General features: G+C 39.4%; 1 protein-coding gene across 1 annotated transcript; it reads left to right on the top strand.

Moving 5' to 3' along the window:
• Positions 1 to 1,266: 1,266 nt before the first annotated feature.
• Positions 1,267 to 7,092, top strand: LOC117403995 (selenoprotein Pb-like). The gene is made up of 5 exons (XM_034006579.3): positions 1,267 to 1,563; positions 2,141 to 2,362; positions 2,836 to 3,048; positions 5,298 to 5,409; positions 5,656 to 7,092. Exons 2-5 carry the CDS (start codon positions 2,160 to 2,162, stop codon positions 5,893 to 5,895), a joined length of 768 nt encoding a protein of 255 aa, XP_033862470.2. The 5' UTR covers positions 1,267 to 1,563; positions 2,141 to 2,159; the 3' UTR covers positions 5,896 to 7,092.
• The last annotated feature ends 9,079 nt before the right edge of the window (positions 7,093 to 16,171 follow it).

Below are 16,171 nucleotides of genomic sequence, written 5' to 3'. Positions count from 1 at the left end.
GGAAGCCTTCATCTCAAAGCCTTGGTCAGTTTTGTCGTCAGGGTTAGTGTTAACCTCTTAATTCTCATTGTCAAGGGAATGGCATCTGTAGAGGGAGAGCGCTTTATTGTCAGGCTCTTGCCTCGCCTAGTCTGTGGCTTAGCAACCATGTCACCTCCATTTGTACGTGGAGACAAAGGCCATGGGAGACGGGTGACTTATCTCTGGGGGTGAGCTTTGAAAAACTACCCTGGGTATCTTCATTACCTGTATAAAACACTATTCACGCTAGTTTGTCAACCTGAAAGTACAGAACTTCTTAACAAGAATTAAATAAAAAAAAAACACAAATTATGGTTGGGACAATTAAAAATAACTGATTTGATCTGGGTAAGAGAGCGTTGAAATGTTGTACATTGCATTCTGAGTGACAGCGGACTATAATCTGTTAGGGAGCATACAATTAAAATCAGCAGTAGCAATTCTGTCCAATGGACTTTACCTTCGGAACACAGGTTTGTTCAACAGAGAGCTGGAACACACCAAATCTAAAATGTGTTTCTAGATACAGCAGAAATCTCGACCAGATAGCTTGTTAGATCTGTGGAGACAGTTAGATGCAATATTGCATTCTGCTTAAATAACTAATTTAAGGTCTGTCTGTAATATTTTTGATAGATATGGCATTAATATACATACATACATACATACATACATACATACATACATGCATGCATACCCTCAAACACATGCAGTTATGTATCTTTAGTGAGAGCCAAATAAGAGGCTGAAAGTAAACATTCCAAGTTTATTCATTTGTGAAACCTCAATTCCCCAAACAGGTCCAATGGCCTTGCTGTTTGTTTGCAAAATAGTTTACAAACTTGTAAAATTTGTAAAGTGTGATGTATATTTGTCACTGTAAATTCGAGTAAATGAAATATCTTGTTTTTATTTATTCGCGTATTTTGATGTAGTATATCTCCTTGTCAACATTAATAACCCATGACTGTGTTGAGATTTAGGGGTGTGAACTAGAGGGCAACAAAGTGGCCGAGTCCAGAGCGAAGTGTCAGTGTTTATTATTGCAATTACAATGGCTTCTTTATCCCTCTCGCACCACAAAGTGCACTATATATCCTAACAATGCAGTCGCGGGGTTAGGGGCTTATTGAACGAGAAAGTTAAACGAATTGTAGGAAACCAACATACAAAAAATGAGCCTGTAAAGTTACATATGAATGCGCAGTGCAGAGTACGCTCTATTTCAGAAGTTGTTGAGAGTCAGGTACAGTGTCTGGTTCTTTTAAAATCACAATATATGAAAGCGTTATATGTTTTTGGGAATCCAAATGATGCACTTGCTTTTAATCTAGTTAAGAAGTGGTACTAGAATTCTACTGAATGTTCTTACTGGTGGAATGTGTTTTTCATACTGCGGCTGTAAAACCCGTTCTGCTGTGATTCGCCGCTGCGGGTCCCGGTTGGGAGGTGCTCTCCCTTTAAAGACAGAATCGATCAAAACACAAAGACAGAAGATCAAACTAACAGGACCGAAGAGAACTTTTACGATTGAGTAGAAAGGTATTTATAAAAAACAAAAACATTAATATTAGTAGACTTATGAGGAAATACTGTACAAGGGGAACAAAACGTAATACAATTATTATTTAGTTTATTATATTTTTTAATGTTTGGTAACTTTTTTTCTATTTTTAAAGAAACTCAGCTACTGATTACAACGGTGGTGCTAATATTTATCACTCCCGTGTTTATCCTATGCTAATGCATATCTAATTTGGTGCGTGTGACGATTAGGAATGTATGGAGAAGTTTTTAAAAACGCAGTCGAGACAAAGGCTTGCTTTGCTGTCGTCCTAATTAGCCTATTTGTAGTGCAGTAGAATGCCAGACCTTAAACTGGTTGTATTTATTGTATGTGTGTGAAATGTTTAAGAAACTGAAGTTAGATGCAATGGAAAGTCTTTTGAGGGCACTCATTTTTCCAAGTATTGGGCCAGGTTCTATTTTGGGGTTTTGGTGTAATTAATTATTGGTCGATCTCAGTTAAAAATACCTTCTCAGGTTGGCGATCTGCCACTACCATGTAATTCGTCTGGCTATTTCTATTTAAAGGACAAGCATTTTGTCATCTTCCCAGGTGCGCTGGATCTGTAAAGATGCGTCTGTCGACCGCCGTGTTTGCGGCGTTCCTCGGGCTGTCTGTAGCAGCTTCTGACGAGGAGGGCGTCTCGCGGATCTGTCAGCCTGCGCCTAACTGGGAGATCGATGGGTATTCGCCCATGCAGGACCAGCTGGGCAGGGTGACTGTGGTAGCACTGCTGAAAGCCAGCTGACAGTTCTGTCTCACGCAGGCTTCCAGGTACATCTTCAACCATTTCACATACCTCGTCTCTCAACCTTTCACCATAATTGTCACTACTGTCAACCCATACTTTAATTTGCCACATTCAAGCAACCATGGACGCACACGCACCGATTATGTGTGTTGGTTTGCATGAAGCAGTGAGCATCCTTGCGATCTATTGCAACATTGCCCCCTGGTGGTAATGCCAAAGACAGCCATGCATCTCAAAAACTAGTGTTTGCCCCTGCTTGCACACGATTTTCCCTGAGGAAATATGGGGTATATGATTAACACTGAACTTCCTGACCCTTTCCTCACTGATGGTGTGACCACAGATCCTGGCTGCCTATTGACTCCGGTTACACAGTGTACCGTTGCATGATTTAGCCAAGTCTGTATTGGCGGTATCACATTACAAGACTGCTTATTTCCTGCTGCAGTTCGAGTTGTCTTAGTTAATGCCTTTTTGATTACGTGTGCCCGGTCAGGCTGGGAGGTCTGCGTGCCAAGCTGTCCAGGAGAGGGCTCTCGGAGGTGGGATTCTTGATCGTCAATGAGAAGGAGCCCCAGGCCAGAGCCATGTACTGGGAGCTAAAGAAGAGAGCGCCCATGGGGGTTCCTGTGTACCAGCAGGACCCCCTGCAGCAGGACGTGTGGGAGACCCTGGGAGGGGACAAGGATGACTTCCTCATTTACGACAGGTAAAGCACAAGCCCAAATCCATGAACTGCCAACGCTTGTCAATAAAATACACACATATAGATATAGAGATTATATATACAGTGCCTTGCGAAAGTATTCGGCCCCCTTGAACTTTGCGACCTTTTGCCACATTTCAGGCTTCAAACATAAAGATATGAAACTGTAATTTTTTGTGAAGAATCAACAACAAGTGGGACACAATCATGAAGTGGAACGAAATTTATTGGATATTTCAAACTTTTTTAACAAATAAAAAACTGAAAAATTGGGCGTGCAAAATTATTCAGCCCCCTTAAGTTAATACTTTGTAGCGCCACCTTTTGCTGCGATTACAGCTGTAAGTCGCTTGGGGTATGTCTCTATCAGTTTTGCACATCGAGAGACTGAAATTTTTGCCCATTCCTCCTTGCAAAACAGCTCGAGCTCAGTGAGGTTGGATGGAGAGCATTTGTGAACAGCAGTTTTCAGTTCTTTCCACAGATTCTCGATTGGATTCAGGTCTGGACTTTGACTTGGCCATTCTAACACCTGGATATGTTTATTTGTGAACCATTCCATTGTAGATTTTGCTTTATGTTTTGGATCATTGTCTTGTTGGAAGACAAATCTCCGTCCCAGTCTCAGGTCTTTTGCAGACTCCATCAGGTTTTCTTCCAGAATGGTCCTGTATTTGGCTCCATCCATCTTTCCATCAATTTTAACCATCTTCCCTGTCCCTGCTGAAGAAAAGCAGGCCCAAACCATGATGCTGCCACCACCATGTTTGACAGTGGGGATGGTGTGTTCAGGGTGATGAGCTGTGTTGCTTTTACGCCAAACATAACGTTTTGCATTGTTGCCAAAAAGTTCGATTTTGGTTTCATCTGACCAGAGCACCTTCTTCCACATGTTTGGTGTGTCTCCCAGGTGGCTTGTGGCAAACTGTAAACGACACTTTTTATGGATATCTTTAAGAAATGGCTTTCTTCTTGCCACTCTTCCATAAAGGCCAGATTTGTGCAGTATACGACTGATTGTTGTCCTATGGACAGAGTCTCCCACCTCAGCTGTAGATCTCTGCAGTTCATCCAGAGTGATCATGGGCCTCTTGGCTGCATCTCTGATCAGTCTTCTCCTTGTATGAGCTGAAAGTTTAGAGGGACGGCCAGGTCTTGGTAGATTTGCAGTGGTCTGATACTCCTTCCATTTCAATATTATCGCTTGCACAGTGCTCCTTGGGATGTTTAAAGCTTGGGAAATCTTTTTGTATCCAAATCCGACTTTAAACTTCTCCACAACAGTATCTCGGACCTGCCTGGTGTGTTCCTTGTTCTTCATGATGCTCTCTGCGCTTTAAACGGACCTCTGAGACTATCACAGTGCAGGTGCATTTATACGGAGACTTGATTACACACAGGTGGATTCTATTTATCATCATTAGTCATTTAGGTCAACATTGGATCATTCAGAGATCCTCACTGAACTTCTGGAGAGAGTTTGCTGCACTGAAAGTAAAGGGGCTGAATAATTTTGCACGCCCAATTTTTCAGTTTTTTATTTGTTAAAAGAGTTTGAAATATCCAATAAATTTCGTTCCACTTCATGATTGTGTCCCACTTGTTGTTGATTCTTCACAAAAAATTACAGTTTCATATCTTTATGTTTGAAGCCTGAAATGTGGCAAAAGGTCGCAAAGTTCAAGGGGGCCGAATACTTTCGCAAGGCACTGTATGTATGAGAGAGAGAGAGAGAGAGAGAGAGAGAGAGAGAGAGAGAGAGAGAGAGAGAGAGAGAGAGAGAGAGAGACTGAGACTGAGACTTCTCGAATTCCATGGAGTTCACAAAGACTGTTTTAAAATGTAAAAAAAAATGTAAATAAAAAACTTGGGTCTATAAGGTATAAGTTAAACTTTGGAATATCTCGCTTGTTTATTGAGTAATCTTTGTATAACAAAGATTGCTCAGTACGGGAACTGGTGATAATATTTGCTGAAGTTGACATTGATCTTTCACAACAACTAGCATGCACTGATACCAGCAAGGGTACCTCGACCTCCCGACCCCAGTGACAGGCTTCTATCAAAACAAGCGTGCTTCCAATTATCAAAATCGTGGAGACAGAAGCATTTTAAAGACTTCCCTGCACCCTGGCACCCAGGGCCTTACAACAATGCTGCATGTTTTAAATAGGCTTTAAATAAATACCTCCTTTAATAAATGCTATGTATTCTCTTTGAAATCACCCTTTTATTTAATTTGTTTTCCGCAGGTGTGGTAAGCTGACGTTCCACATTCCACTGCCTTACAGCTTCCTTCACCGCCCCTACATCGAGGCTGCTGTCCTTGCCACCTACCACAAGGACATCTGTGGAAACTGCAGTGTAAGTACCAGAGCTGAAACTCTTAATACAAATGCTGGCTTTAGGCAACACATAGACCCAGAAGAGCTTTTCTTTATCGAAATGAGAAACCTGATTGTTTATAATAGAGTATAGAAAACATACAAAGACTGTGCCTGCTTGGCTGACACTCTGGTCCTATCAGCTGAAAGGTGATTATAATGCTATAATGTGCACCCTAAGGGTCTTTTTCACTTTTATCTAAAGGTCGTGCTTTTTCTTTTCCAGTTTCATTTAAACTCAACTCTAACTGCAGGACCGAATGGGACAAATGTTACTTCCATAAATGCTGCTGCCACAGATTCTCCAGTGGCCCAGGGAGCCACAGAGATTGGGCACACAAACACAACTGGACAACACCACCACCCGGACAGGGAGCCCCCAGTTAAAAACATCCAGCACCATCACCATGGAGACCACCATTCACACAAGGGGAAGGGACATGAACAGCCCCACAGCCATCATTAATCTAAAGGGCAATGCAGATTAACCCTAACCCTAAATGTGCTGGGCCCAGTTCCTGGAGATTGTGGAGGTGACACTGACGCTGTGTATAGATGGTGTATTATTAGACATGAATTATTAGGTATTGGACTTGTGCTGATTTTAAGTGAGATAGAAAACCGGTCTCGCTGCTTAAGTTTGAATAGCCCACATGAATTGAAATTCAAGTCTTCACTGCTAGTTTAATATATTTGCATTTCTATTGCTTAAAAACAAATACAGTTTGCATGTAGGGCCAGAATGACTAAGCCATGTGACCCAGTGCATGTTACAATACTATTAAGGAATCATCTAAAAGAATGATTCTGTACATATCCACCTTCCAACCCTTTGTTCTCCTTCTTGTTGTGAGGGCTATGCAGACAAGCTGACCCTTATTTGGTCTCTCGGTATCTTTGCTGTTCTAACTTCCCGGCCCGTGCTGTTGGGTTTACTATGGCTCTCTGACTCCCTGCACTATATGAATTCTGCAGTTAAAACTACAGTGCTTAGTGGCTGCAGACTGATGCTGTGTAGGTGGGAACACAGAGCTTGTAGAGAAACTGAACTGTTGAGAGGGGCAGCAAGTACTGAGGCAGATTTGTTTTAGAGGCAGGGTTGTATTCTACTGTATATGCAGTATATACAGATAAGCTTGGTTGTGTCACCTTTACACCTTTATCTATTCTGTACCTAGCCATGTTGCATAAAGACCACCCCTACATGGGAGTGTGAAAAGGACTTTGGAATTGCAAAGCTTGCCAGTGCCCTTAAAATGAGTGTTATTACTATTGCGTTCTATATTGCCTCACTGTGTCTGTGTCATGAGAGAGCAATAAAATACCACCTGTATGGATGTATGGATGGATGTCACACTTGATTTTTATTTGCTCATCCAGTTGTGATGGAACTAGATGTTCTAACCTCTGATTTGTAAGTCTAATAAAATATAATTAACAAACCCAGTCTTAAGTCCAGTCCTAAATGAAATAATTTGTCTGCTTGACTACATTTCATATAATCTATGGCAATATGAGTGTTTTGTAAGGATGAATAAAGCAGTATAATTTGCACTTACTGTAAACTATACTGTATTTAAATCTTGATTTTGCATTGTAACCCCTGTAACAGCTGTCTGGATAAAGGTGTCTGCCAAATCAATTAAATACATAAAGAAATAAACACTGCAGTGTTTTAAGTATACAGTATCTTTAAATTCTATAACAGGATTCACAGTAAATACAAGATCAGCATTGAAAGCGACCTGGCTGTCCTTCCCACAACAGTAAAGCGCTTTGTGCGCTATTTGCACATTGCTGAAACGGTTACTCGTGTTGTGAGATCCTAACACAGAGAGTCTCTGTCTGTACATTTATCTATGGCCAGTCAGTCAGCTGTAGGGCATATGCATACTGTAAGCAACAACAATGATCTGTGAATAGATTTCACTGTACTGAACTGAACAAAAAAGGGACAACGTTGGGGCACAAGTAAGACATGGAAACTGTTCTGCAGTCAGACCTGGAATACTGTGTCATGTTAAATAACATCTGACTGCACTTTACAGATGAACTGCAGGTTATATACAAGCACACGCACTGTATGAAGTGTATGTAAACGTTTTGATGTTTGGGCTATCCCGTGTGAAAGGGGTCCAAGTTCATATTCTTCAATCCCACCACAGAGTCACCTCTTTTAACCTTGACAAAATTCATTGGGGAGCCATCAACTTTCATTTTCCATATCATGAACTAATTTCACACATCAGAAAGCACGGTTTCTGGGACAATGGAAACATTCTGCATACACACAGATACACTAAGTTTTGTTTAGTTTAATTGCATAAGCAGCTTGGAAACACATACAGCGTATTACTCAAAGTGACATTTTGTAAGAAGCCGATTAGCTAAATCAGTGGTTTGCTAAGAATATGTGAAGCTTGGATTTATTTTTTAATTATTTTCATTCAAAACTTCCTGTGAAATATCAAAAAAGCACACATGTAGAGTACCAGATTATAATTACATTCAAAGGCAACTTAATTGATTCAAATGTTTGGGAGTGGAGATTGCCTGCTTTAGAATGATGCATGTGTTACAAAACCAAAAATCTAAAGGAAGGAGGAAATAGTTAGGCGCTGCAACTCCACGTGATGTGAATAACTATCTTTCTTGTAGGTTTCTTTATATTATATACAAACGTGCTCAAATTTGTTGGTACCCCTCCACAAAAAACGAAGAATGCACAATTTTCTCTGAAATAACTTGAAACTGACAAAAGTAATTGGCATCCACCATTGTTTATTCCATATTTAATAGAAATCAGACTTTGCTTTTGATTTTTTATTCAACATAATATTGTAAATAAGAAAACAAATGAAAATGGCATGGACAAAAATGATGGGACCGCTAACCTAATATTTTGTTGCACAACCTTTAGAGGCAATCACTGCAATCAAACGTTTTCTGTAGCTCTCAATGAGACTTCTGCACCTGTTAACAGGTAGTTTGGCCCACTCTTCCTGAGCAAACTGCTCCAGTTGTTTCAGGTTTGATGGGTGCCTTCTCCAGACTGCAAGTTTCAGCTCTTTCCATAGATGTTCGATAGGATTCAGATCAGGACTCATAGAAGGCTACTTCAGAATAGTCCAATGTTTTGTTCTTATCCATTCTTGGGTGCTTTTAGCTGTGTGTTTTGGGTCATTATCCTGTTGGAGGACCCATGACCTGCGACTGAGACAGAGCTTTCTGACACTGGGCAGTACGTTTTGCTCCAGAATGCCTTGATAGTCTTGAGATTTCATTGTGCCCTGCACAGATTCAAGGCACCCTGTGCTAGGCGCAGCAAAGCAGCCCCAAAACATAACCGAGCCTCCTCCATGTTTCACTGTAGGTATGGTGTTCTTTTCTTTGAAAGCTTCATTTTTTCGTCTGTGAACATAGAGCTGATGTGACTTGCCAAAAAGCTCCAGTTTTGACTCATCTGTCCAAAGAACATTCTCCCAGAAGGATTGTGGCTTGTCAATATGCATTTTAGCAAATTCCAGTCTGGCTTTTTTATGTTTTTCTGTCAAAAGTGGAGTCCTCCTGGGTCTTCTTCCATGGAGCCCACTTTCGCTCAAAAAGCGACGGATGGTGCGATCAGAAACTGACGTACCTTCACCTTGGAGTTCAGCTTGTATCTCTTTGGCAGTTATCCTTGGTTCTTTTTCTACCATTCGCACTATCCTTCTGTTCAATCTGGGGTCGATTTTCCTCTTGCGGCCGCGCCCAGGGAGGTTGGCTACAGTTCCATGGACCTTAAACTTCTTAATAATATTTGCAACTGTTGTCACAGGAACATCAAGCTGCTTGGAGATGGTCTTGTAGCCTTTACCTTTACCATGCTTGTCTATTATTTTCTTTCTGATCTCCTCAGACAACTCTCTCCTTTGCTTTCTCTGGTCCATGTTCAGTGTGGTGCACACAATGATACCAAACAGCACAGTGACTACTTTTCTCTATTTAAATAGGCTGAATGACTGATTACAAGATTGGAGACATGTGTGATACTAATTAAAGAAAGTAATTAGTTTGAAATATCACTATAATCCAATTATTTATTATCTTTTCTAAGGGGTACCAACAAATGTGTCCAGGCCATTATAGAATATCTTTGTAGAATAAGCAATAATTCATCTCTTTTCACAGCTTCTTTGCTTTATTCTATGACATACCAAAGGCATGCAAGTATACATGATAAAATAGCTTTTAATTTCATCACTTTTCAGGAGGAATGAAGCATTATTTCAATGAGCTGTAAGGGTACCAACAAATTTGAGCACGTCTGTAAATATAAGAAAAAAGCAATTTAATTTCAAACATTACTATGTTTAGATTAGTTTTTTGTCTTACTCATTACAGTTAAATGAATTATAAATCAAATACAGTCCACCACATATCCCCTCCCCCTAGCTGGCTTAAACTCAGTTAAACCCACCCATATACACCCCTTCACTCCAGCAGTATCCTGCATCCATGCTGATTCGCTGCGACAGTGAAGTTTCTTTGAAAGAATAGGCTTCTTAATTTATGCAATAAATATATAAGATAAAGAAGGTGGTCACTCTACATTTAATAGTAAAGACAAAAACCAACTGATCAACAGTTTGTTTGGCCAAGTTCAGTACGGTATTGTTTAATTTTTAAATGGGTAACTCATTTTAACTGCAGTTCCGATTCCAGACACGAGGTGGTGCTGGTATCTTACACAAAAAAGCGTTCTTGCTACCTAGCGACCAAGATCTTTTGTTGTTATTATTATTATTATTATTATTATTATTATTATTGGCGTTTCAAAGTCAAACATAATTACAGCATTGTATATAAAAATATATAAAATATGTATTTTTTTTGTATAAAACTGTAAATCGCCCTGTGTAATAAATAATAATAATAATAATAATAATAATAATAATAATAATACTAATTTCCATTACACGAGAGTAGATGCTTCATGCTCTCGCCAACATAAGCACCAACTATGACGTAGCTTTACAGTAAACTAATGTGATCCATCTGTGTCTCCATCCATTTGCGTTTCCTTCCATTTGATGATGTAGATATCCTTCTGCCTGGTGTTGATGGCTGAAGTGTAATACTGCATTACTGTTAGGGTTTTGGACCAACGACAAATATTCCTCAAAACGCACTACTTCATTTATCTAACTAAGTGATACAAGAAAAGTTTTGACTGACTAAAAATGCCACCTAAGTAATGCTGTAAAGTATGTTGCGCAATAGATGAGGGCTTCATAGACTTTCCTTTTTAACAACCACTCTGTGTCTCTTCTGTCTGCTGCGTCAAGAGGCCTCTTCAACTCCCTTAAAGTCTGACCAAGGGAAATTCCCCCCTCCCCCCCTGGGAGTCACAGCCTGAGCCAGCCCCGGTAATTGAAATAACCCACTGAGACTGTGGCTTTTACATTACACTTTACTTATTTATTCAATCTCCCTCTGACAGTTAATTTATCTTATATTTTATTGGTTGGGCGGTTGCAGCCAATCGTAGGCGAGTGGTCTCAGTATCACAGTGTGTGACAGACACCGTCTTCATTTGTCTTGAGTCTGGAGGTGCTTCTGATTGTCGGCTGAGCTTGGGAAGCAAGTGAATTCCTGTGTAATAATCACTACGATTGTTTAGAATGAAAAAGCATTTACTAAAGATTGTTCAAGTAAGATCGTTGTTTTATTCAAACTCGGTAACAGGAAAGCGAAACATTCAGATAAGCTTGGATAAACGATTTATGCAGTACAATTAGTCATCAATTGGGCGTTTTCATTTCTTGAGCATTCTGCATGCATTCTAGGTAGTCTTTCGGAATTTTCAAAATTGCCACATCTTTACCACCGGCATCGAGTCATAAAACGGGAACATATGGCAGAAGCACAACATTTGCACAAAAAATAAAAATTATGGCATACTGCAGTTTACAGATCAGTTATTACAATTCATTGACATCGCCAAAAAAAAAAATGGAATCACACAAACGGCGGCAATCGATTTAACACGCGAGCAGTCGTGATAAACGACTTTTACGACCGGAGTGTTACCATTTTAAGTATACGAGTATTGCAGGGAACCCACAGAAGAATTCTCTGCAGACACACACTTTATCCATTATGCAGCACATTGAAGGTATTTCCATTCCAATAACTCTGCATCCCTTTTGATATGTATTGCACAGCTTCCCTAGTCATGTTATTCATGTGCACCTATATAATATACATTTGCACCTATAATACAGAGACTGATTCAGAGAGCTGTGCATTATAAAATCTCACACGTCCTGATATCAATCGTATTTGCTTTTCTGTAATGCATTTGAAGCCCTCGACTGATCATCTATTGACCTGGAAACTGTGAAAAGCACAATATTGTATTTCTCTGTTGCGTTAACAACTGGATTTATTGTTATTTTAGGAGTTAACCAAATTAGAGGTTGGCGTGGGTAGAAAATTTAGAACCAGGTACCCGCTGTGAAAAATACACGTGTGCCCGGAACTTTTTCTGGTAATGATTAAAGTAAATTAATGTTTATATTAATGTTTTAAGTGCATGATACATATTTAAATACTATATAGTACACATACACCTTCAGATCTGCAGACTTGTGTAACCTTTTTCAGTACTGGAAACATTGAAATAATAATAATAATAATAATAATAATAATAATAATAATAATAATAATAATAATAAGCAGCAATGACCGGGGTCCAAGCGCCAGATAATCTCCATGCATCCTATGACCATATTTCACATGTGGCATAGTAGCCCATTAGCCTGTACTAATCTGTGTAGCATATTGTACCACAGGAGCATATATGGGTTGCTAGATGTGTTTCATAGTAACCATTACCCTATCTCCACTCTAAAAGGAATTATAAGCTAGTTTTGCATTTAACCTGAAGGAGAGGTCAAAGGTCACGGTCAAGGCAATTTCTGAATAGAGCATATATGGGTTCAGGTGTGTGTTCCCTATTAACTATGATACTGTCTGGGTCTTTTCTGGGTCTGTAGGGGCGCCCACACACGCTGCCACCATATGTGAACCAGAGATTCCTCTCTGCAGTTCTTTGCCCCTTTAAAAGCAGACCCAGACACTGAACTTGAGGTTTTGAAAGCGCTGACACACTATTTTTAAATAATAACATAAACAAAATACAAATCTAGCTCTAATGAGCACTAACTAAACACAACACAGGAACCTAACTATAAAACAGGACAGCAAAGCTGTTTACCTGTAACACAAAATAAAGTAAAATAAACATAGGTTTAACACAAAACACTATACAAGGTTTAACACTACCTTTTTTTTTCTTTACGGTTGAACACACTCTCAACCAGCCCAGAACAGACTGGCTGCACTCCTTTTAAAACCTGCACCTGGCTCTAATTTGCTATCATAGCCAGGTGCAGGTGTGTGTGTGTGTGTGTGTGTGTGTGTGTGTATATATATATATATATATATATATATATATATATATATATATATATATATATATATATATATATTAGCAAGGTAATATGTGCAAATTGACCATAGATCAAATTTGATTGGCTCGCGGCAGCCATGTTTTTTTATGTAGCGACTTGCTTTTAACAAACTTAATAGACAACTTTGCCTAGGCTATGAATGCAAAGTTTCGCTTCTATCGGCATAACCGTTTCAGAGAAGAATTCAAAACTACGCTACAGACTTTATTATCGTGAACAAATCTGAATGTAGGCCATTAGGGGAGTATGTGCAGATCTCGGCTGATTGCGATTTCAGAGAAGATTTTTGAAAATTGGCCAATTTTTGTGAAAATCCAATATGGCTGCCACACCATGTGACCTATGACCTTTGTTTACGCTCTGACACAACTTCCCAGAGGCCTCTACAACTGTACCAAGTTTCAGGTAAAAAAAAAAAAATCATGTTTATTTTTTATAGTCAACCTTTAGGAATTTATAGTGGCACATGTGCGCCTAAATTAATATGTACGTTCGCACAAGCACATTTCTTTCACATATGTGACCAAATTAGTCACACTGTAGAGCCCTGTTACGTTGTTTTGTTTCCGATTTAGTTCCTGAGAAGAATAGTCGCTGCAGTTATTATTATTGAGATATACTTCCCGCTCGCTGTGTTATTGTTTTCTGTAAAACATTGATATCCTGTCAGTTAAGAAACGGCTTAATGCAAAAGCTTGTTTTAACCTTTATTTCACATGCCAGAGACCCGCACTTACAAATGTATTGTCATATTTCCTACATTTTCTTTAAATTCTCAAATTAATAAATCGAAGCCTGGTTAGTAAAAAGAGACCCGGGTAGCATCGAGTAATTTAAAACCTGGGTTTTAGCCGGGTTTTCGGGTACTCGTGCTGGCCTCTAATTTAAATATTTTAGATATTTTTGTTTTTGCCTAGGTGGTACAGTGCAATAGCTTTCACCTCTGGATACCTGGGTTCAAATCTGGTGTAGGTCACAAGTGAAACATGTGGTCTCTCAACAAAACCTACTGGGGAGCTGTCTTGTCTTTCTCATGCCTCTTTGCACTCACTGTGGCCTGAATGTTTTCATTGCGTTATCTTACTCTGGATGAGACCTCTGGGACAGTACTGGCTGGCTTTAGGAAGCCACTTAATTTGTTTATGTTTATTAAAAATTGGTAGCATTCATTATTTTGTTGTTTATTTTAATCAGACAACCTCTCCGCCCCCCAAAATAAAATCATGCTGACTTCCTACATTTCTGTTTTAGTTAATCCAAACTTGGCTTGGTAATTACCTAGTGGCCAATAGATTGTAAAATGTGGTGTGTTGTTAAGAGTGGGTATCTGTATATGGCTGATACCTTCATTCCAATGTGGCACGAGTCACAGGAGTGGGTAAAGTCAATTGAGCGCTTGTGCAACGGGCAGTGTTGTGTGATATGCTGTATTTCTGATACTAATGGGACAATGTGGGATACATATGACCCAAAAAACAGTAGTTCAATGGGATCAGTCCTTTTTTTTTACATTTGTTAAGACAGCTTACCCCTAACATATGGTTAACCTCTTAATCTGTGTAGTAGAAAAGCAAACCAGACACAGATAATTATACAGCCTTTTCACTGAGCATTGTTCACCCTTGAATCGCCACTCCAATTCATCCAAAGCCAAGAAAGGAACCACAATAAAATGTGTTCAGTTTGCAAATTGGACTCCAGGATCTACCCGCCACACAACATTTGTGTACACGAGTTACATGAAAGTATTTTTGTTTAGGATATTTACAATAATAGTAGTAGTATTTTAAATGTATTTTAAATGTCTGATGTACACTGCAGTTCCAAAGTCTTGAATATTGTTATTTGAAAAAAAAAAAAGAAAACGCAAAGTCCACCATTATTATTATTTCTTTATTTAGCAGACGCCTTTATCCAAGGCGACTTACAGAGACTAGGGTGTGTGAACTATGCATCAGCTGCAGAGTCACTTACAACTACATCTCACCTGAAAGACAGAGCACAAGGAGGTTAAGTGACTTGCTCAAGGTCACACAATGAGTCTGTGGCTGAGGTGGGATTTGAACCAGGGACCTCCTGGTTACAAGCCCTTTTCTTTAACCACTGGACCACACAGCCTCCTATGGACCACACAGCCTCACCATACACATTATCAGTTGAATTCTAACTTTTTAAATGTCTCAAAACTGACACGAGCTGATTAAACAGTGTGGTCAGAAGGATTCCTGCCATACAAGTCATCTGTGTCTGGAATGTCCCCTTTGAAACAAAAACTAAAGTTGACAGCTCTTGTTAATGTGGTTTAACGTCACCTAAGTTTCAACATGAAGACCTTCCTTCAATTGTGTTATTTGAAGTATGAGAAATGTTGTGAAATGCTATAGTTTAAAAGTGAGAACTAGCTGAATGCTTCTTCAGCTGACGTTCATCCTTATTTGTACACCACTTCCTGTAGCTGTGCATTTCATTGAATGACACACACACCCTTATAGAAAAGATGTATTACTGAAAAAGGGCTTCCTTGTGAAAGATATAACATATGCTTACTGCAGAAACCACACAGGTCTTAAAAATGCTGAATAGGGCCTTTGAGGGATATTAATGTGGCTGGTGTTACTTGGCAACACCCATGTAAACACCAGTGATCAGATATTTGGATAATTTTAATCAGAAATATACAAGGAAATTATTTGTATTAACTTTGTTCAATTAGCCTCACCGTTGTGTAAAGATATTTGATTGGAACCCTGCTAACCACTTTCCTCCATTTGGCTGCGCGCAAATTAAATCAAATAAACTCAACTTTCTGTTTCATGCAAATTGAAAGAGCGATTGGACTGGGGAGATGTGATTAAAATACACGCTTTCGGACCCTCTCTTTGTCTCTCCCACGCACGCTCACTCTACTTCATCAAGCAAGTACTTAAAAAACGTTAAACTGGGGGCCCCAATTACAAGCACAAAAGAGAATATTGTTGCAGGCAGGATAATTTGCTCGAATTGTCAATGCAAGACATGTGGGTTTATCATAATACCATTTTAATAAAGAGATGCAATGATTAAATGTAAAGGGGGGGGTCTGATGGCAGCCAAAAAGAAGGAAAAAAACATGTAAAAAGTCTCGGTTTCGCTCTAGTTTTCAGAGAGAACCATACAGGTAAGACCCAGCTCCTTATTTCAGCAACAGCGAAAGCCTGCTTTTGTTTGGGGTGTAATTAGTAATCA

Source organism: Acipenser ruthenus, chromosome 10, assembly GCF_902713425.1.
Source record: "Acipenser ruthenus chromosome 10, fAciRut3.2 maternal haplotype, whole genome shotgun sequence".
Lineage (NCBI taxonomy): Eukaryota > Metazoa > Chordata > Actinopteri > Acipenseriformes > Acipenseridae > Acipenser > Acipenser ruthenus.
The sequence above is the reverse complement of the archived record's forward strand: the minus strand, read 5'-3'. Positions and strand labels throughout refer to the sequence as shown.